Source organism: Apteryx rowi, unplaced genomic scaffold (assembly GCF_003343035.1).
Source record: "Apteryx rowi isolate R43461 unplaced genomic scaffold, aptRow1 scaffold_91, whole genome shotgun sequence".
Taxonomy (NCBI): domain Eukaryota; kingdom Metazoa; phylum Chordata; class Aves; order Apterygiformes; family Apterygidae; genus Apteryx; species Apteryx rowi.
Window position 1 is genome coordinate 71,428 of NW_020451216.1, and position 22,706 is coordinate 94,133.

The following is a 22,706-nucleotide window of genomic DNA, read 5'->3' on the forward strand; positions in this document are numbered from 1 at the left end:
CCCCCCCCAGCTTAAACATAACACCCAAACCTGTCTGTGAATCTGTAGCTCCTACACATGTTTCTAGTTGGAGCATTCAGAAGGGAACTGTCACGATCAAACCTGGTACTATGTATAATACACACCATAGGACCTTCATAGTGTTATTGTCTGAGGTAGAAGATATCTTCTAGGAAGCACTCTGAAATGTTGTATTTATTTTAAAGATATTGTAGTTGATTTTTTTTTTCCTTGAAAAAGTTATTCTAACTATTGATCTTTAATATGGAGTGTGCACCTTATTTCCAATGTGAACCTCATCTTCTGGCCACTGGACTATAGGGCACACTTGTCTTGCAGATTGTTGAATCTCATTGTCTATGTTGAGGACATCCATACCGAAAATCTAGTTGGATCTCTGCTAAGTTCAGGTATGCTTTAACTTCACCAGAAGTTATACTACTTGCAGCTGGTTTGGAAGCCAGCTTAGAAACTGGCGGTTCCTGGAATCGTGCTGGTGTTTTTGTACAAGATGATCAATTTGTAAAGCACGTGCTCTTATGCAGAGCTAATCTTAGTTGCAGTTCAGCAGAATGTTCCCAGTTAATTCTAGCAGTTAACTTACTGCCGAATTGGGATCAGGCTAATCTGTACAAAACAATCCTCTCCCTTACGCTAAGCAGAGCCCTCTAACCACTTGTTAGGGTGTAATGCAGTTGGTGAAAGTGGGAAAATTTGTCTACATCCGAAGGCAGTGGGGGGCTCTTGCTAAAGTAAGTTTATCATGCTTATCTGTGATCCTTGGGAATGATTTTGCCTTGCATTTTTCAGGCTGATGCAGAAATGCAGTCTCTAACTTGGAAAGAGTTTTCCTCAATAATGAAGTTTCTGTGACTGTTACTTTCAAAGTAGCTTAGTGTTAAGGGTTTCCATTTTGGGATCTGGATATTTCTTAGTCACTCCGTATCAAACTTGCTTAACCAGAATGTCAGAAGATTTCTAACACTGCACAAAGCGATATATGGAAATGCCGCTTGGTTTCAATCTGCTTATCACGCAGTGCTGTGCTTTACAAAGTTGCAGTCAGGAGTCAGTGCCTACCTACCAATTTTTTAACAGGAGGCAAAATAAACACAGCTTCACTCTGTTGTGGTGCCAGTCGTAAAAACATATTTTCCCTTGAGTAAACAAGGTGGGCATGATTTGTATAACACTTTCTTCACCAAGAAGGTGGCACTCCAGTTGCTTCTCTGCTGTTAGCCATACTTAGCATTTGGCTGAGAGCCTTGCTGCTCTTCTGCTTTTCTGTTGAAGGCTGGCAAATTCCTCCAATTCTTTAAACATCCCAATAAGAAAGTGGGTTTTAAAAAAAAAAAAAGTGCTAAAAAAATGGCAGGCTGGATTGGAAGCAGGTACTCTGTATGGGTGAGAACCAGCTGTTGCTTTTCTATGAAGAAGGCTTGCTCTGTGTGTGTCCTGTTGTCTCTTCTCCTCACCCTCATCTTCCTTTTCTGGGTTAAATGCAACCTCTAACTTGGCTAAATACAGGATTTTTGACCAAATAATTCAAGYGCCATATGATCTGCCTCCTCATGTTCTCTGAGCCCTTTGCAGGAGAAGGGAAATGTTTTGAACAAAGTCTTCTAACAGAGTTGTGGGTGGAAAGAGCACAAAAAGAGTACATGAAGAACCACATATTTTCGCTGGACTTCTAAACAAGTGACAGTTTGTTCTCAAAATACAGGCATATTTGAGAGGAAAAAAACCTGAACAGTGAAACTAGAGATGTGGTGGTTTTTTCTTAGGTGTCACAAAAGTTCTTGTCCAAAATAAGAAGCATTAGGGCTTGTGAGCACGTACTCTTTAGACACGAATATGTCACAGCCTGAATCCCATGTGAGTCCTCATGACATGCAAGAGATGATCCTTTTCTTAGACGCTAGAACCAAACAAGCACAATTTCAGAGAAGGGGAATGCACTCAAACTTCTGGGGTTTTACAGTTTCTTTCAGGAGGATAATGTTACCCTCTCTGCAGGAAGCCTGACATCGCTTGTAACAACCTAATTTATGGTTTGAGGGGAAATCTTCGGCTAATACCTTTAAAACCCATGTCAGAGCTAACTAAAGACTTGAATGTGTTTCCATGCATGGACAGGGAGAAGGAAGACTGGACACAGCTAAGAGTATTCTTGAATAAAAAGCTGGGAGAAATGTCAAGCAATTTGATTTCTTTATTTTTCATTTGCTTTGGTTTCTTTTCCATTTTGTTGGTGTTTGCTGTGTTAAGGTAGTGTCTTTTGCAAATACTTTGAGACAAGCCAAGATTTTTTAGGGGGAAGAGGAAGCTGGAGGTGCCATTCAGTGGGATGGTGGAGCTGGCCTAACTGCTTGCTGCTGATAGAAAGGGGGCTGCCTGCTTCCTCTGCTGACCATGAGTGTGCTCTCCCCCCTTCTTCTTACCCTCCTTTCTCCTCGTCATTGGCTCTGACACTCATCTGTTCTTGCATTATGCTCGCTGCCAACCGAACAGCTTTTTTGATCGGTTTAGTTTTCCACTGGTTTAGCGAGCTGACTTGGGGTGTTGCCTGAGCACCAGGTCTGGTGGGACGGGAAGGAGACGGGACGTGCTCGGCTGGGCAGAGCGGGGGATAGTGGCTCTCCTGGCCGCAGGAAGCTGTTGGATCAACGCAGCACGTATCACTTCCCACAAGCCAAGGGACACCATGTGCCCATGTAATTGTTTCCTGTGCAGTACGGATTGTGCAAAACAAGCCTTTCCTTAGCCTGTACAGAGTGGACTCTTGTAGCCTATTTGCTTTCTTGTGAGAATCGAAAAGTAAAGTTGTTTGAGGTGGAAACCTATCAACACGATGGGTTTTTGCCTAGAAATTCAAACAGGATAGATAATAAAGTAAACTTAAAGGGGGGAGGATTTGCTGTCTGCCTGAACCTTAAGGATGAAAAGAAAAGAAATTACCCATTGTATTTGTTTTCTGTTTGCTTCAAGAATTTGCTAGGTGGAACTTGTAATCTCTCCATTAACCAAGTTCATATGAGTAAGTTTCTCAGCTTCTTTTGTTCATCAGTATGAAAGTGTCTTGTTTCTCTTCTGGTTTTCTTTTCTTATTACAAGTTTGGAAAATGAATTTTCAGCTTTTCTAAACCAGCTAAGATAGTACTGAGGTTCTTTTCCCGTAAGGTTACTGTTCAAAGGCAATCCACACAAGGCTAGAAGCTGTGCTTTGCAGCCACACTTGCTTTTCTAATTCTTTAAGAACTTCTCAGTGCTGCTGACATTGCCTCATGCCCCTATCCGTAAAAACCCTAATAGCTGTCAACACGAGGATCAAACCAGAGAAACCCRAGCTTGAAGGAACTAAAGAGCATAGTCAGGAGAATGAGCTGAGGCATCTCATGCTGGTGCAGGGAGTGAAATAAAATCTAGCTTTGAGAAGGCTGTCTTCAGTCCAGGCACAAATACGAAGAATATGGTACCCAGTATATCATGAAACCAGGACTTTACAGAAGAGACCTATCACTAGTCATCAATTCCCTGTTTATTCCTGAGTGCAATTCAGAGAGGTGGTTTGGTCTATAAAGCATAGTTTGTCAGGCAAGATGATGTCATTTACACCCTGACCGGGAGAGGAATTCAACTTGATATTTCTGGGGAAGAATTTAAACTATTCCAGCTTAGTATGCTGTGAGGAGCTGACAAAATTCCACCTTGTGTTCTCTTTAATTCTTTATTTACAGTTTTTTTTCTATTAGGAGAGTGTCATCTGTCAATGTATTAGATTTTTCTTGCTATTCCTCCGCACCAAGTTTTTAAGAGTTGAAAAGCAGAATCTAATTTTATCCGGCTTGTTGCCTTCTGCTGGTGAGTCCTGGCAGCCCCCTGCTTTTTCCATTTCCCCCTCCCGCTTCTCCAGTACTCAGTGCTAAAACAGCTGTAGTGTCCGCATCCACTCAAAACCATTCCAAGAGTTCTCTGTATGTACACTTTACACTTTGGCATGTGCGGATAACTTCTCAGTTCCTTGTGACCACAGGGAGTTTACAGCATGCCTCGAGGATCTGCAGACCTGTAAGGCTCACGGATGGAGCGTAGGGCTTGCATCGTTGCTTCTGCTCTCCTGTGACCAAGGCTAGAGCTACTGACTGTTCCTGACCATCCTTGCTTCCCCCTTCCAATCCTAAATTCTTTGGGTTTTTGTACTAAGTGACTGTAAGTTGTATTTAGTCGTGAATCAATTCTTCTAGCTTAAGCTCAAGAGTGTTTAACTTTTTTCTTTTTTTCCCCTAGGCTCTGTTTTGGATATTATAAAACACATTGTGGCCAAAGGAGAACACAAGAACGGTGTCCTGGATGAACCCTGTATAGCCACAATCCTTAAGGAGGTGCTGGAAGGGCTGGACTATTTGCATAAAAATGGGCAAATCCACAGGTACTTTTCTTTCTGCTCATCTTTTGTCCTGGAATGTCTCACTGCAACAGAGCAGCCAAGCATATGCAATCTCATCACACAACGAGCTGTTAGGGTATGAAACATGGATAATAGCAATGGAGCTTTCCGTTATTTCCGAATTATTTTCCAAATTTCTATACAGTAGCTGCTGCTTTGGGAAAATCTGTGACCAGGCCAAATTTGGGTAAACTTTCACGGTATAGTGAAAGTTCTGATATAGAGAACATCCTGCTGAACATCCGGGTCCAGCTGTGATATGTAGTTGTTGGAGGTGGAAAAGAAACTGCTTTTATTTCTTACAGAGCTACAAATCTCCGAGTGCTGCATGAGAAATATCGAGAAATTTAATAAGGAGCCCTGCAAGCCCTGTTTGTGTGTGTGTGTTTTTTCCTTCTTTTTTTTCCCCCTCTTTTCCTTAAAGCTAGCTGCAAGATCAACATCATGAAATTTAAATTTGGGTAATTTCATTAAAAAAAAGTTGGAAGCAAAATTAGAAGTGAAAAGCTTCTACTGTAGGCAAAACCCAGTTAACTTACGGCCTGTGATTTGATGGATCACCGAAACCTGCGGGTTTCGGTGCTGCTCAGGCATTTGGGAGGTATTTTTAAATCATGTTTTCCTCTCCCCTTGTGTCGAGGTGTGGCTTAGTTTTAGGAAGAGAGGATACTAAGTCAGTATGTCCTGCAGTTAAAAAGAAAGATCTGCAATCCGAAATATGCACTCAAATTAGAACATATGGCTCATTGGTAATATACATCCTTCTAACCACAAGGCTGCTGCTGGGAGCAACAGTCTTTCTTCCTTGGGGATTTTGTGAAGTTGGTCTTCTGCTGGTACGATGCCACTATAAGCAATGCTGTTGCTACACTGAAATAATTTTCTGTGCTCTTAAGATAGCTGCACAACAAGAAAGACTTTTTTGCCAAAATGTTATTTTAATTAAAAAATACAAGCAGCATTTAGTTCATATTTTTGGTCAAACTGAATGGCTTTTATGGATTGTTTTGGATTAAAAAGAAAAAAAAGTTGGAAACAGTTTTAGTATATTTTTTCCCCCAAAAGAAACCTTACATTTCAATTTCCAGTCTCAGATAAAATTCTAATTTAACAAAAATAGCTGTCTTCATTGAAGACAGTTTTGATATCACAGCTGTCTGCTTAACTTTTGTTTTTTTAGAAATAAGACTTCAGGCAGCTCTAGTAAGTTGGGTTGAACTAATAGAGAACTTAACTGCAGTTAAGGTACACAGTAATTTTTAACCCTTCCCATCAGTAATTGAGAAAACCATGTTTGCCTGTGACTTCTAATTGATTTGCTTAGCTGATTCAGTTCATCTTCTGGTCTAATCAAATTTAAATAAGCAAAAGTAGCAGTAACATTAAATTTTATTTTTTTCCTGAAGATGTCACTCTGAGTGACTCTAAATTGATAGAGGTGGTTGCCTTCATTTGACTCTCTGTAGCGAAGCAGTACAAACCTAGTAATTGTGGTAAAGATTGTAAAAGGGTATATTTGTGGTTATTCTTTATTTTTATTTTTCACTGCYGTCAGCAGAAATAAGATGTTCACAGAAAGTTCAGACTGCTTGTTCTGAAGAAAACATGTGATTCCTATCAAATGATTCGGAGATGGCCCAAGTCAGGCTTGCTGTGACCAGTCTTGTCCCATGTGTTGAAGAGGAAACGTTTTTGCCCTTCTTTAGGGGAGCGCTGCAAAGAAATCACCGGAGCCGTGTCCCAGTCGCATGTTTCCTTAGTGCTGTTAATTATGCTGTTTTGCATCTGATCCGCATGTGTATACACCAAGGTGTATTTTAAATAAAGTTATAGAGCAGCTAGAACCTTTCCTCATGCATACGAATAGGGGCATGTTTTTCCACATTTTGATCGACGGTAAGAGGTCACAGCGTTGGCCGTGCCTGCTGGGAAAGGCAGGTGGAAATCCTGCAGTGCGCAGCCGTGCCGGTGAGGCTCTGGCAGGAAGTGTTTAAAATAACTAAACTTTTGGTCCCCTGGGTCAGCTTAAAGTATCTGGCTCTAAAGGAAACTGCGTCAGGTGATCCCTGGGCAGCTGAATAGAGTGGCTGTGATGTGGGGCAGCTGCCTTCGGAGAGCAAGCCGGGTCGAAGCAAGGTCAGCTGGGACGGGTCAGAARCGAAGGGCTTTGCTTAGATACGGAACAATAAACCCGAAGCAAATAGTGGAACAAAGTGCCCGTTCGGTCGGTGACAAATGGGATATTTCATTTATCACACCTAGGAAAAAGAACAACTTTGATAACGTTAGAGACACGGTACGGGTGAAGCGGATGTGATTAGCACAGCTGAAGTTGGACAACCAGGCTGCTGGCAAAGCCTGAAGGAGGAGGATCTGGACCCGAATGTAGCTTGGTGGGAGCTGTTGACCTGAAATGGGGACAGATTGCTGCTGTAAATCGCCAGCGAGACCAGAGAATATATATCTGGCTGTGGAACTGATTGCTACTTTTAAATTATGCATCATCTTAAATGGGTAATTTAAGTTAAGACGTGGAAAACTGTCTTAACGAAATTCTGCTGCTGCTGAATCGTACTGTACATAAGCTCGTCTTGAACTTAGTGCCACTTCCAATTAGGGTTTGGGAGCTGGTGTCACACGGTAGAGTARATCTCCTGCTTTGGCCAGGAGAATCGTTTGATGGTATTGTCTGGAGGAGATTAGAAAGCCAAATATCTAGCGAAGGTTTAAATTACATTTTCTTGTTTACTTTCCTAATTAACAGCCTGAGCTGGGCTCAGACCTGAATGCGTGTCATTGCTCAGGAGCAAATGCCGAGGTCTCCCCCGTTGTTGCAGCAGTGGTATTTTTTGCTTTTGTGTTGCAAGGGTTGTTGGGAACAGTCTTGCGGCCTGCAGAGTCTGCTTTACGAAAAAGACAAACGAGAAGAGAATAAGTCTTATTTTCATGAAACACTGTATCCAAAGTAACAGGCGTTTAGCTGTTTGGTTGCAAGTCTTCCACGTCTTTCTCCAAAATCAGCCACTGCCCCCGGTACCTCGGAGCTGGCAGCTCTCAGCCTTCACTGCCGGGTGCCGGCTGCTGGGTCCCGGGTGCCATCGGCCGCGGAGCGCGGTGATCCCAACGGCGATTTGAAATCCTGGGGATCCAGCTCGTGTTAAACGCCTGGGCGCCAGCCAGCGTGCTGAGGACCAAGGGCTGTGTTCGGAAACCTTTGTACGAAGCTGTCTTGCAGGATTTTGGTCTGACAGCTGGTTTTCATCGAAGTCAAACAAGCCTAAAGCCCTGCTAGGGGTCCCTCCCAGGCTAATCTCGTCTGGGTGACGCACAGGGCATGTCGCACCTCTCCCGATTTGGACTCTTGCTCCTTTGAGCATTCGGGGATTAACAGGTATCCAGGAGTTTGATAAATGACTTCGAAATAAAAGTAAAGCAAAAGTAAGTCGGGACGTTTCGTTGTTTACAGTGACTTGTCAGAGGGAAGTTCAAAGCTCTTTCAGGTGGTGCTCTTCGTGGTGCTCTTCATCTGACAAATGAATCATGCTGATTAACTGTTACAAGGTCCCTCTGTCTTTCTCCCTGTTTTTATCTCTGAGCTTATCTTCTGTTCACGATTAGCTGTTGTGTAACTGAATATTTCAGTTAGTCCAGGTGAAATGATACATTGCTCAAAAGTTTATATATAGTCAGATTCTTGCGTCGCAGTGTAATGACTGCAAAAACGGCATGCTTTTTGTGAAATGAAAGTTAGGAAGYGGGTTTAAGGGCTGCGTGCGCTTGAAGTAGTGGCAAGGCAGTGATCCAGCTATTTGCTTGCTGGTACGCTTCTGGGGAAGGAGCAAGGAACAGCACATTTGATGTTGGGCGTTAGGTTGGCTCGTGCACCAGCATGAACCATTTTTTTGATGTTTGTTCCCCCACACTGAAATATCGGCCCTCCGAGCGTGGGGCAGCAGGGTGCCACGGCAGCTGCCTGAATGTTGCTTTGAAGAGACCCTGAAGCAACATTCTTGATGCATTTTTATGCCAAAAATATGTTAGCTTGTTCTTTCAAGTTTGAGATTGCTTTGACATAAGATCAGAACTTTCTATTGCTTGTCTCCTCTACCTATATTAAGAGAATTTCTGGAAAAAGGGTGTCTGTGTGTGAACATATATTTATATATACGTGCATGCACACATACGTGTTACCAGCACTTGTGTGTGTGGCTTTACAGGGACTTTCCTCAAATAGGCAGCTTCTGATTTAAGGTAAAAGCTGGTGGATATATTTTGGCAGAGCTCAACTGCCCTACAGAATTCAAGCTTAACTTTCATGTAGCTGATTAATGCATTGATAGCTTTGCTGGCAGATACTGCGGTAAAACTGGATTTTGGGATGCCAAAGACTATTTTGAGGGCTGAAGTACTGTAGTTCTTTGTTTCTGTAGCAATTTTGCAACAGACCTTCACAGTCCCCCTCTACCTACTGCTGTAATCTTGTTTTAGGGAGTGCATTTTTGGAAATGAAATTTGGTAGGGGAGGATTTGAGGGGTGGATAACAGGATACTGAGCCTTTCACCTCGAAGTGCCAGCTGGATTTTAAGCCAGGTCATTAGTAATTTGGAAGCTAGCTGTTATTCAGCCATGGGAAGTGAGTTGCCTTCATCCAAGTCCTAGAGCCTGGTAGAGCATCTTCTCACGTAAAACTTAGCCCCACGGAGATGTCAAGAAGCCAGTCATTCTGGGAATAATATTCTGGACTGTTCAGTAGCTCTGGTTGCAGGAGGGTGCTGAGGAAATGTCCTTTTGGGGCCAGGAAAGGGAATGGAGAGTCTGTCTCCAAACTGGTATTTCACAATGTTCTCAAATTCAGACAAGCATCCTTTAGCCTTTTCTCCGTTACAGTAAGGGATGGACAAAAGTAACCATTAGAGGTAGCTGTTAATGTAAGGCTTAAAGCTTTAATTTGTAATACGTTTTGTAGACAAAACGATGGAAGTATTGTTTTTGTCTTCAGCATACTGGTGGGAAAGAAGGAGAGATGCTGCAGTGGACTCTGCTGGAGTTTGCTCCCCCAAATCAGCACCTCGCTGTGCAGGGTCAAGGGCGTGAAGATCACTGCTGGTACCTTGGAGCTGAATCTCCCTGGTATGTGCACAGCAGTCAGATTGGGGCCTGTTGTGGTTTGGCAAACCAGGGTTTTCTGCTGGTGGCTTTCTCTTCCACTGCATCATCCAGATTTTTTTTTATTAATAAAGTTTCTGTGGTTGCAAAGAGGAAATATGGAGCAGATGAAAATCCCAGGTCTGTAGACAGCCAGAAACAATAGCTCCTGTGGAGACTCTTTATCCACATCGGGGAAAACGACCTCAACTCTGAAGCCTAAAACTGGCAATTAAAATGCCTATGGTAGATATCATTGCTGATGAAAGCACAGGAAAATTCATGTCTCCGGTCTAACATCGGTGCCGCAGCCCCCAGAAGCCCCATGCGTTAGGAGGATYTGCTCGCCCTGGGGTTTTGGAAGCTGAGCACCACGTGCTGTACGGCTGTTGTGGTCGGATATCTGGCCAAGTGTCACTCACCTCAGACCCAGGTGCTACCTCTGGACTTTGAGGTCACCGCATGGGCTGTGGTTATTCGAAATATTTTGATTTGGTCCAAGGAAAACACAACTTTTTTTTTGTTCTTTGTAYACCAATCATAAGCCTCATTAAAAGCAAGATGAAAATTTTTAGCTTTATCCTCCCCCTTTTAATAACAATTTATTACATGGGGATTAGAAGCAAGAAAAATGTCATGAAGAGCGGGAAGTAGCGACCAGGGTGATCTTCGAAAGGTTCAGCAGCAGTTACAGGTTTTGGTTAGTGATCTGTAACTGGGTTGCATATTAAACTAATGTTGTTTCTGGCAGTTGCTCAGTTGTCGGAATTATTTGGATTCAAAGTTTTTCCAGTGAATAATCTTCATTCACTGTTTGCAGCATTAATTCTGTTGGGTGAAAATGCAACAAACTCCCTTAGCTTTTGATTTTGAGGAGATCAAATGGCCATTCGCATTTACTTACAATTACCCTGTTGATGATATCTGTCATGTCACTGCTTTTATTTGATATGGATTATTGGGAATAGATTACTCAGGCTCTTAAAACATCTCTCCAGTAAGAGTAATTTAAATCATTGATGTTCATCCCATCGGTCCTTTCTTCTGTAATGTATCAAGTGAATAACCCACTTCAAAAAGATGTTTTTGAATATTGTCTGTTGTTGTAATACAGCAGACTTTCTAGTCTTGATAGATCCTAAAAGCTACATAAGTGGAGATGCCTTAAGCATTTAGACAGACCACTACAGTGTTTTCCTTCATGTCTGTATATTCAGCTAAAGGATAAGAAATAGGCCATTTACTAAATTTATGTGGTAATGTATTAAGGAGACTTAAAAAATTCTGCAAGGCTGCATCAGGAATTATTTTTGCATGTTTATGAAATGGAATTGTATCCTGTCTTTTTAAAAGCAGAAGTCTTACAAAATTTAAAATTGAAAAGTAGAGCTTAATACTAAAAACAAAAAAAACAAAAAAAAAAACAAAAAACCCAGGTGTTTGGGACAACAAACAGGGAGTTGCTACAGAAAAAGACTTCATTTAGTAGGAGCCTGGAAAGCATCATCAAGTTCAGACTGGGAGTGCTAAGAAGGCTGTTTCCATCTTGAAGGTGTCTTCGTATGTAAATACACCCAAGTTTATAAACGCTATCTCCATTTTGTAATGAAATAAGGAGATCTTTTTTTCCTCTTAGCCTAGCTTAGAACTATCTTCCAGATTTCAGAGAAGGAACCAAGTCTTTGCTGGCTCCTGGCTGCCTGGAGTTTCTCTCTTCTACATCGTGTTGGAAGCGTTGCTGAGCCAGAGCGGTGGCTGGCTGCATGGATGTGGACCGCGCTTGGCTCCCTGGCAGCAGTGCCTGGGGCCTCAGGTTTGCATAGATATATATGCTGCTTCTCCAGAAAGGAGGTGCTTATTGCTCGGTGGAAATGACATCCCATTTAAGCTGCCCTATATCAAAATCTTGGGCAATAGCTCTTTTGGATCCAAGACAATTATGGGTTTACTGAAACGAACTTTCATCTCGCAGTTACGGTAGGACAAAGGTGTGGAGGTGCTTGAGTCATTGGCTTTCCTGTTTCCTCCATTACCTGATTTGCCATGTACTTAAGCTGGCRTAAGCAGAGTGTGTGCAACAGTCCTGGGGAAATTCCTATTTCTGTATGCTTTAGGAATATATTTTCAATAGCGGTGCCTGTGATACTGCAGCACCGCGTTGTGCATCATTGGCGTTGCCACATGAAGCATACCCACCTCCTTGCACGTCAAATAATGTGATATGAAGCGTTGAAATAAGGCCAAGTTCCCACTTGAGGATTTTCCTCTATTAGTAATGACTGAGGCAGGACTTCTCAGAAATGTCTGGTCCTCCAGAGGTAGGAGGCAGCCCCTGCAGTGCCACAATGTGCCTTGCCTCTTGTAATTTGGGCGGCAGCTGTTAAAGGAGCTTTGTGCCTGGTGTCCGTTGTAATCCTGGTGGAGGCAGTAAGCTCAGGAAATGGAAGGACTTAATAGATGAATTTGTGGAAGAAATCCCCAATACATCATTGAACAGCAGCTAAAAAATATAATTTTTTTTAAGCCTGTTGATGCTGGGCTTAAGGCATGGTGATGGGAGGTAAAGTCCAAGACCGACGGAATCTGTTATTGAACTGCACCTTACTTCAGCCATCCTGATGCTTGTAAAAAAGAGGAGGAGGACCTTCCCAGTTGTGTTTTCTTGAGCCCCAAATGCTGTAGTTAAAGCAGCAGTCTACTTTTCAAGCATTGGATGTAAAAGTTAGGAGGCAAATGTACCTGGCAAGTGTATCACAGATCYTCTGAACTGTGTTCTGTTTTAGCTGAAATAAAGCACAATAGTAGATTGATTTCTCATATATCCCTTACTGGGATTGCCTGTGCCAAGGAAGGTGGATGGGAGTCTTTTCCAGGAGGTCTCTTTAGTCCTCCCCTAATGCGATCTGCTGGGATATTAAGGGTAGGGAGCAGAGAAAACAAGTACTGGATGTACTTGTGTAACTTGTCTCGGTGGAGGTTAAGAATCCTTTCCCGTAGGCTCTGCCTACACACCCCTCTGCTTGGAAAGCATGAGCTGTCCGTCACTTTTGCCTTTCAGAGCCTTGTTTCATGCTTCCCAAGAGAACCAAAAAACATTTTTATTCCTGATTTTTTTTCTTTTTTTTTCCCCCGATAGGATTGGATTTTACATCTAATTCTTTCCAACCGTTAAAATGGCAGTTAAATCAAGTATTTGTACCTCTGCGTGGGAAGCTGGAGCTTTAAAAATGCCCCTGACTCTTGTGAGAATCACACTGAACAGTCCATAGTTGCATCCCGACCCCAGATTTGGGACTTAAGGCTCACCTCTGCAGTGTGAAAACATTTGTTAGAACACAGCTTTTTGGAGTGGGACCACACATTGCTAATTTACTGCACTTTTACTACAGTTGTCTTGCGGTCTCTTATGTTGCACTGAATGCACTGACTTTTGGGGGAATAAAGACATTTCTTTGCGCTTGCACAGTCTAAGGCTAGTTTCCATTTTGTAGCTGTCTCAAATAATAAACATCTTACAACCAACGGTTTATATCTTGGCTTATAAAGCAAAGGGAAGAGGTGATATAGGTAGCAATATTTTACTGGAGGGAGACTAATGTTCGACAGCAGAGAGTGAATAGTGCTCATTTGGTGTATAATGCAGCAAATTGCTTCATATTTAACTGTAAGTAGAGATATTGTCCTGGAAGCATTTTGCAAATTACTTAGATAATGTTGACTGCAGCAAATGGTTGTATTCACTATAAATATTTTGAGTTACCGTTAACGGAAAATAGTAATTCTTGTATCTTGCACCTATTTTTTTTAATGAGACTTGGCAGGACCAGCCATTACTTTCTTGTGCCAAATTATGCACTACAGAGTTGAGTCCATGAAAATTTATTGTTACAGCTGATGTAAATCCAATCTAATGTGCAGATGACTCATGGCTGTGCTGACAGCCAGCCCTGCATCCTAAAGGCGCATACAGCAGGCTAGAAAGGGAGGCATAATAAATTGAACTTAACTCCATTTTTGCCTTCATTTTGTAGTTTTGTTACTTCAGGGCTAGGTTGCACAGGAATGCCACTCTTTGCTCAGGTCACTTATTTAAATCGCATCTTCACTGTCCTTAAATTGTTGTCCTAGCTGTTGCTCCAGTTGTGGACTAGTATTCAGGTGAATCCTTTGTGATTTCCAAATCCTATTAAAAGGCTTGTTGAAAAGCAGTAGCTTCAAGTGCTTCGTTGCTTTTCTTGCAAATGCCGGTTTATTTTAAGTCTATAAGAAGTTTTGTTGCATTCGCTTGGATTGCAGAGTTGTAGCTGATAATTGATACCTCTGCGCTCCCTTATGGAGCAGCGAAGAGACTTGCTCTTCCCCTTAGCGTGATCACTGCAGTGACAAAACTATGCAGCGGGGCCGAGGGTTGAGGACTTGGATGAGAGCAGATCTGATCTTTTAGCAGGACTTCAAGGACTTGGGAAGACTTCCTATAGCAGGATCAAACCATTGGGTTGCGGTTTCTGTAACTCTTTCCTCTTGTTGAAAAATGAAACGTGTGCGGGGGCAAAACTCGTGCACCGTCGTGATCACTGCATTTGAACCTGGGGAGCGTCACTTCATCGCTCTCCTGTGCTCACAAGTCTCCTGTAGCTGGGCACTATATTGTAATTTTGATGGGTTGGGGATCCATGTTGTTTATCTAGGGTCTAACATGTCCCAGCCCTGCCCTTGAAGCATTAATGTGAAACAAGTGCTATCCTAGGATTGTGTGGCACTGAGGAGAAAAACCGGTCCAGCATGCAAACGAGGATGGATTTCTGCCCTGCTGCGAAACCTTTCCAGGGTAACGTGGAGCATTGCCCTTTGCGCTGGAGGGCATCCAAGCCCCTCTTCCCAGCCCGGCTGTGAAGCGCGAGGTAAATAAAAACATCGACGTTATTTGGGGGAAAGGCTCTTGGAAGCTTTAAGAAGAGAGGAGAATGAGAGCTATGGAGTAGAGATGTCCAGAAGGATGTTAGCATTTGTTAAGCTGCTGACAAGGAAATGTTTACTCTAGTATTCTGTTACTTCCTTTAAAATGTGAAATAATTACCATTTACACTACAACCTAAAGATACTTCCTGTTTCCAGCATAGTGATTTTGCCAGAGGCATACCATTTATTCTGCGTGTATCGGCCCCGGATATGGTCGTTACCACGTTAGTAGGAAGTACCTTCAAATTGTTATACTTGGCAGCAACTATATCCTGGAGTAACAAACTTCTTGCTGTGCAGCTTGTGAATTTATAGGCTTCTCCCGAACAGAATAAACAGGAAAACACCATTCCTCTCCCCCTTACAAGTTGTTTTAAATGTAATTAATTTATCTTAAAGATGGTTTTAAGGAAGTGCCTAATTTGGAGATACTGCGAGTAACATCAGTATAGCTACAGCAGGAGACCTGTGTCCACCCAGCGTTAATCCAGTGCTGCCTGAGGACTGATGGGGTAGCTCTGAGGATGCTGTGATAGGCAATGTGATGCTGATACGGGTGAGAAATGGCAAGGCTGGAAGCTACTTCCATGGCACAGTAACTGCAAAATGGAGCTGGTGTCCCAGCACTGCTTGCCTCTGACCTGTTTTGCTGCTATAGGCGTGGAGTATGCCACACCGGGGTGAGCAAATGGCCTTCTTGGTCATGGGGAGGAAATGCCACGTTAAGCCATAATTTAATTCTTYAGTTTGGCTTGTGTAGTTGGCAGTGGCTCTTGCTGGCCTAGTGGCTTTGCACTGGCTCAAAAAACTATTAAAAATCATTACTACAATAGCAAAGCTCCATATTTACTGACATTTATTTCTAACAAGAGTTTATGCTAATTTTAATTAATCCAAGCTGAATTTAGAGAAAAAAAAAGTGCACCTGGGAGGGTTAAAGGCCTAGAGCAGTTCTTTGGCTGGGATTTCTACTGGACTCATTGTGAATGCTTGTTTTGCTGCTTCTCATACTCCAGACTTGCTTAGTTTGCCCTACTATGGGAGGGCAGTCAGACAGTGAGTGTGCATGCCACTTTCTGGCCACTGCCTGGTTTTCRGACTCTGCCGTGCACGATGGTTGAGAATTCGTCCTTAGCTTTCTGCTTAAAAACTTCCCTGGTCCTTCCTTGAGCGCAGCATGTGGTCTGCTTCAGGTGAGCTATATGTCGTGTAATGTGGCCAGGGGAGGTTTTGAAAAGTTGTRTGATACTGCCTAGCCTAAATTACCTGGAAAAGTTTGCAATATCCTGGGCAGTGCTGGAATATGGCTGGAAGAGCAAATCGACATTACTTGCACTCATCCGCAGCAAGAGGAGCAGTAACTTCAACAGGCGACTTGGGTGCCGGCTCTTCCTTTCCTGCACAACCTGGAAATGGTGCACTGCTTGGAAATAGCCTCCTACGTCCTGGCTCTTGCAGGAGAGCTGACCATCTGGATAAACATTTCCAGTAGCATTGGAGAGTTTCCTGAACACCCTCCGTTCCCGACGAATTAGCGCGGGTGGGAGGGGAGGATTCCTGGAGGTGGCTGCGTCCGTGCCAAGCACATTTCGCACTGCGCAAGCCAGGCCCTTACCTAGGAAGCGGCAAACTCAGGCACGGCGCTTCCATGGCTCCGCATGCTTGTGGGGATGGATCCCAGAGGAACCTTCTGCCTAAATATTGGCAGCGAGCCTTTCCATTCCCTCACTGCTGCACACCATGCAGAGGATAGTCAGGTTTTGCAACGCTTTAATTAAAATGGTAATTTACTCTCTACAGTTCTGATTGTGTTGGATTTGGACAATGGATGCTAAGGGGGATGGTGGTTCCCCGTGCTTAACGTATTTAATCTCTTCAGGTCCTTCTGGGTGCTGAAGAGTCCCCATCCGCTGCAGCATTGATGCCTTCTGGTCTGCAATGACTGTAACTATTAACTGCAGGAAGAGAACAGAATAGCGCTTCCTGGAAGGAAAGCTGACTTGCCTTGTTAGCGTTTGTGCACACATTGGGCCTGTGGAAAACGAGCTGGTCTTTAGCTGACTTGCTGCGATTTTTCACTGAGCTCGTGCTGAATTTCAGTTGTCTCTTAGCGAAAGGCTGATCAAAAGTAACAGCTCTATCAAAAGTGATGCACATGCAAGTCGGGACCGAAGCATGCTGTGGAGAGTGTTTGCTGCAGTGACCTGTGCTGTGCCTGTTTTGTGTAGGTGATTAGCATCTTTATGCACGTCTGTAAAGTCAGCACCAGTAACATGCAGATAATTTGCTACTTCAGCAGTTTTACATCGATCGCTGTGATATAAACCTATATTCTTTGAATGCCTTCGGAGGCTCTAGTATGCAAGAAAAACTTGCGTTGTTTAGGATATTCTTTATGCACTTGTGGCATTTATAGTATTACTTCAGATATAACTGTGTTTTATGTTTGTCTAGTTATTCCAGCATCACTGTCACAGCTTCTCACTGATTTGAATCCCATTCTGCTATTAAATTAGCTTCTCAAGACTAGTTCTTAATATAACTTCAGCATTTCCACATATACCTGTCTAAGCGTTCTTGATCGGTAAAGCAAGTTAGCAGTGAATTTTCTTGTACTAGGTCTTACACTAATGCCTCAAACAGATATTAGGCCCCGGGATGTTCACTGCTAGCAGGAGGCATACATTTGACAGGACTTAAAATACTTGTTCAAAGACTGACTAAAGGCTGCTGTCAGCTCGTTTGCTGTTCAATTTGTCTTTAGCGTCCTTGTCTTATGGACAGTCTTTATTCACTTTTGTTCTGACGTACTCTGGGGGATAAACATGCCACACCACTATCTTCGATTGGAGATTGGGAGGAACCCAGGAACCACTAATGTCAGGAGCGTACATGTTTAAAATCATCCTGACCAAGGACTGGCAGCAGCTCAGGCATCCTCAGAAGAGCAAAGCCAGCAAGAGGAAGATTTTCAGGGCCTGACCGGGATTCTTGGGCCTCGCTGTCGTGCCAGCTCTTTTCTCATAATGCATGAGGGGTGAGAGAAAGAGTTTGACTGTTTTGTGAAAAGATTTGGAATAGTTGCAGAAGTGCGTGGGGGGGGGGGGAATCTGTTTTTCTTCTCTCTTCTGGGCAGATGGCTGCCGTTAGTGTGAGGTGTGTAGCAAAACGCTATCTATTTGCTGGCACCTATCCTCCCGGCGGTTGCTTTGCTTGCAGCTTTTGCAAGGAGAGAGCACTTGCATGCGCTCTGGGTGGGTTTCTAGATAGTGCAAACTCTGTCAGCCAAGCTGGTGAATGGAGACGTCAAGTACAGAGATGCTTCAGTTGGCTTTACGTGAGGAGCAGCCTGTGAAAATAAGCTATAAAACTTGCAAGTGTATTTGGAGTGAAAGCAGAGTTCTGGAAGTGTTGCTGTTAATAAAACAGAGCTTTTTTTGGCGGAGGGAGAGAAGGGAGGAATAGAGGGGTACAGTAACTTTCATCGCACATGCGAGATGTTCTTGGGTGTTCTGACTTTCTTGGATACAAGAAAATTGGGGAGATTTTTCAGTAAAGTTGAGATTCCCCAGAACAGCTGTGTGGTCCTACTCTCCCTCTTCCACCTTCTCTGTTGTACCAGCTCTGCTCACCCAACCTCCTGGTAAACTGGTTCAGTTCAGCCAGTCACCAGCGAACAACTTCTTGTCTGGGTTTCTGCCAGTGGACTGAGCTAAACAGGCTTCCTGAGAAACCAGGACAGCTCCAGGGTCAGAGCCTGAGAAGCTTCAAGTTTGGGGGCCAAGGAAGAACAGGATATATTCTTTCAGTGGTAGTGAGGTGTTAAATTAACTCAGTCTCTTGAATCTCCTTCTAAAAGGATACATGAGCATCAGGCTAGTGTTAGGGTCTGCTTTCAAATTTTTAGCAAATTCTAGAGCCTGGGACAAACCACTCTTCTTGTATTTTTGAGGGTACTTTCTGATAAGTTTTCCAAAGCTGTTTCTCTGTGTACAGTACTTAAAACTCTAATAGCTGTAATTCATACAAATACCACTTAATATCTGTGTCCTGAAATTATGACTAGCGTTAAGTCCCTACTACTTCTGCTTGGTTGAAAGCAAGAGGAGATAACGCAGCAAAATACAGAATATGAGCAATAAGAAACTTTGAATGTATTTTTGTTGGTTGAAAGGAGGAAGTTTTACTGAGTTCTGCTCACTGTTGCTTTATTTTTCTGCAGGGACGTGAAAGCAGGAAACATTCTTCTTGGAGAAGATGGCTCAGTGCAAATCGCAGGTAACTTCCAATAGCTTTGAATAAACTTTGGGCATAACTCTGTCCGGATAGATGGTTTAATGGCTAAGAAACCACCTATGTAAAAATGTTAGTTTCAAGAAACCTTGATATCTTGAAATAGTGACTGTCAATATGAATAAATCCTTGGACTATTAAGTCCACAGAATCAATGGGTTAGATAGACATCTAGACATAAGCTAGTCAGATTTTTAGAACAGCAGCTTCATAGGACTGAAATACAGAGCGCTRCACAGGTATTACTGATTTATCACCTACCTGTAAGATGGTGTTCAAAAGGATGGTGGTAAATGGTCAAGGGATACATCTGAAGGAAATCGATGTCTCTGACTGTAAAATTGAGTTGCAACTTTGCTGTAGCCAAAGATCTGCTGGTCAGACTGCTCAGGTGGATGCTTGCTAGTCCACTTGAGCTAAGCCAAGCAGCAGAGTCCTTGTTTAACTGAATGAACTAACCTAGCCCAAATCTGGGCAAACTGGAAGCCTCGGAAAGTGTCCTGTAAGCAACTGAACTGGTGTATCAAGGGACATGGTAGGGGGAACTGTTAAAACAGTTGCTTTAGCTGGCACAGATGTGCCTGGAGGAGGAGGTGTCTACTGTTGTGCTCGCTGCTTGTTATGAGCTGCATCAACACAAGTATGTTGGAAATGGTCCTTGGTGTAGGTGGATCATATGTCTTCTGCGGAGGGAGGGTTTTTTGCTGACAGGCAACAGGACTTTCGCCAACAGGACTTTTCTCATCTTCTAAGTCATGCATGCAAAGTCTGTAGGAGGTCTTTTTTCCAGAAATCAAAAATCACTGTTGGAGAGTATTCAATAACACAAGGCTTTTTGGAGTGTATGTTTAGAAGCTGTAAGACTTGTCTTTCCTCTTCTCTCTAACTTGCCGTTTTCCTACCATGAGTACAGAAGATGGTCTAATCTGCGTGCGGATTCCTCCCTTGAGCRTCTTGCCCCTCAGGAGCTCGCTATTCCCATGAATCCTGTCGTGCCTCTCCAGCCCTCATGCCACGTCTAGCCAGAGGGCAGAGCTGGCAGTTGGTCCTGCAGTCTCATCAAAAACATCCTATTACACGTTTAACTCTTTCAGTCCCCTTTTCAGTTGGAAAAGGCATTATCTGTTTGTGTTAAGGCCTCTCTTTGGCGCCTCATCCTGCTGATGGAGTCCAGCAGACCTAGTCAGCAGAGGGTTAAGGGACAGGGGTTTTGTAGCCATGTGGCAGTGACAGTCACGTGAGGCAGAAGTGTGTTGCGTTGTGCAGTGCTGATCGCTGCGTGGCTGAGAGGTAAGAACCCCTCCTTGGTAAATCTGGGCCTGGATTTGCATCTTTGTATGAAGGGTGTCGGTTTTTYCCCAGGAAACGTAATGTAATGCAATGCAAAGTCTTTATAGGTAGCTCTTCTCTCTCTGCGGAAGATAACAAGCCTTGGTGTGGAAAGACCTAGCACTTAAAGCACAGGGCTTCTCTCTGAAATCTGAAGTTGCTTTGTTTTCCCTTTTAAGTCTCCCAGTGCTCTCGGTGTGCTCGCCGCTACACTTCTAACAAAGTGCGAATAATTCGTCCCATGCGGCAACCGATGTTAGGTAGGGTGGGGCTTCCAAAATACTCAAAGGAGCGAGCTGTATATTAATAAAAATCCTAYGGGCTTTTTCTACCATGGGGCCAAGATGTAACCTTTTGGATTTGTAATTGTACAGAGCAGTAGATTATGTGCTGGGAGAGGCTGCGAGTAGCTGGGGCATTAGCACAGCGCACTGTTCTTGTGGCTTTTCTGCCAGCCTAGCAGAAGGCTGCTCATGCCTCTCTTCCACAAGGGTGCCAGGGCTTAACTTTTTATTTATTTATTTATTTTTTAAGGCTCACTGGTGATAGGTGCTTGCTTACATATCTGTTATGTCTGCCAAATATTTTTCAGATGATAGGTTGTTTTGAAGTTGACTAAATAGTCCTGTAAAATTGCTTAGCTTGCGCCAGTATCAAAAGGTTTATTTTTGTCTCCGGTTAGCAGAGTTTCCCCAGGACTGACCTGTGTGCTAGGGCCTCAAAGCTGTGACGTTTAAACGATGGACACTCTCTGTAGCTGTGAGATATGCAAAGTTCCCCTTCTCATTTTGTAACCTTCCACAAGACAAAGTGAAGCAACTGAGCTCGGCCGCAGTCGCAAGGTTCACAAGGGCGGCAGGAAGCCCTTTCGCTTTGGGGGAGGCAGCCGATGACTTGAAAGAAACAAAAATAAATGAATGATTGAATACTAGAGAAGAGCCTGACCTGGTCAAAATGTGGAATTTGGTTTCTGTGGGAATTTCTGACACTTCACCTTGGGTCAGGCTGAAAGGAAGTTGAAATAGCCAAATCTCTCACAAGTGTGTGTGTGTGTATATATATATTTTTTTAAGGAGGAAAAAAAATGGTTGGAAATAGTGAAACAATTCTAATAAAGTGAGATTTGTGTTTCAGCAAGGTTGAAATGCTTGCCTGTGACAATACTATTAATGCATATTCTGACTAATGCAGTTTATAGCTGAGTGCTTTGGTTATCCCTGTGTTCTCATGGCACAGTTGTACTTAAGTTTCGCTGGAAAGTTATACTATGGGGAAAAAGAAAAAAAATCAGCTGTGGAATGAAGCCTGAGGGCTGGGGTAAGTTGGGCACCTCCCTTGAAGGAGCTGCCGTGGTGTGCGTAAAGAATGCAAATAGTTAACCAGGAAAGCATGATTTCAATTCTTTTAAAATTAATCCTTTCCCTTTTGTCTTCCTTGTATTCAAACTACCCGTGAACAATCATGTAGAAGGTCTTGCTCAGCTTATGGCCTTTGCAGCCTCAGGTTCTTGTGTGCCTGCTGCTGCTCGAGCCAGTTTGCGTTTCTTGCCTCGGTTCAAACTAAATCCTTTGAAAGAACAACACTGTTTTAAGAAAGCTTATAAAAATGCTTGAYCCCATGATGGAGAAAACCCCACTGCTGGACTATACCTCCACGCAATGCCGGTGAGTTTAATTCATGTGTTTCGAAGTTCACACTTCATTTTCGCTGTATATAGTTCGTGGTGGTAATTCTGCCATAGGATTATATCACTCTAACCACTTTTACTCTCTCAAAAGTAAAAGCCTCTGTAGTTAGTACGGACTGTGCAATTCTGTAAGGCCAAGCACAATATAACTTGCTGGAGGTGTCTGGCTTTCCTTGTGCTGTTCGTAATTCTAAATTGACAGATGTGCTTTGGATGCGAAAGCTGCTTTAAGAGCACCACCAGTGAGGGCTAGCGGCAGATAAAACAGCGGAGGAGGAATCTGTGAATCGAGCGAGACCATCGTCCCTGGAAGCAGGAATGCTAAAAATGCCTGCAACGGCCTCCACAAATGTGCCGCTTAAAACTCCTCCCCAAGTCCTAGGACTTGGTATTTTTACTCTTGGCTGTGTCTATTTTTAACTGTGTAGCTTCTTTCGCTTTCAAAATGCATATCCACTGAACCAAGGTATATAATTGCCTTTAACAGGTACAGCTGACCGGTAAGATCTAAACTGGAGCTGTTTTCATATGTTTAAAATCAGTGGGGGTTTTTTTGTTTTTTTTGTTTTTTTGTTTTTTTTGTGTGTGTGTGCCTTGGCAGCAGTTTTTTTGGAGCCTCCCATGATTTAGAGAGTATCGCCTTTTCAGTTTGGAGTGGTTCCCCCCACCCCGCGCTAAATTAATATATCCTCTTAAGAGAGCAAGACTTTCTTTCCTAGATACCATTGTTCTGGGCCCTGATGACGGTGGCCGCAATGCGAATCGAGATAGCTGGGTTCTTTTGTTCCAACCTCTCCATAGCAATTATTGTAATAAATAAATAAAAATATATCAGAACATAAAAC

General features: G+C 43.2%; 2 protein-coding genes across 3 annotated transcripts in view; both read left to right on the forward strand.

The window, feature by feature from the left end:
* The window catches only part of LOC112978270 (serine/threonine-protein kinase OSR1-like), a 32,107-nt gene extending 17,883 nt beyond the window's left edge, over positions 1–14,224 (forward strand). Inside the window, exons 3-5 of the mRNA XM_026091577.1 lie at positions 4,288–4,429; positions 11,253–11,406; positions 12,730–14,224. Coding sequence (XP_025947362.1) covers positions 4,288–4,429; positions 11,253–11,406; positions 12,730–12,765 — 332 coding nt within the window. The 3' untranslated portion in view covers positions 12,766–14,224. The remainder of the gene's footprint in view (positions 1–4,287; positions 4,430–11,252; positions 11,407–12,729) is intronic.
* Positions 14,225–14,427: 203 nt separating this feature from the next.
* Positions 14,428–22,706, forward strand: part of OXSR1 (oxidative stress responsive 1) — a 38,656-nt gene continuing 30,377 nt past the window's right edge. The window contains exons 1-2 of one of the 2 annotated variants that reach the window (XM_026091576.1): positions 14,428–14,494; positions 18,775–18,830. Coding sequence is in view for 1 of the 2 variants with exons in the window: in XM_026091575.1 (XP_025947360.1) it covers positions 17,579–17,589; positions 18,775–18,830 (67 nt within the window). In the remaining variant the exon portion in view is untranslated. Of the gene's footprint in view, positions 14,495–16,519; positions 17,590–18,774; positions 18,831–22,706 lie in introns of those variants that run through there. The other variant, XM_026091575.1, reaches the window with a different exon arrangement.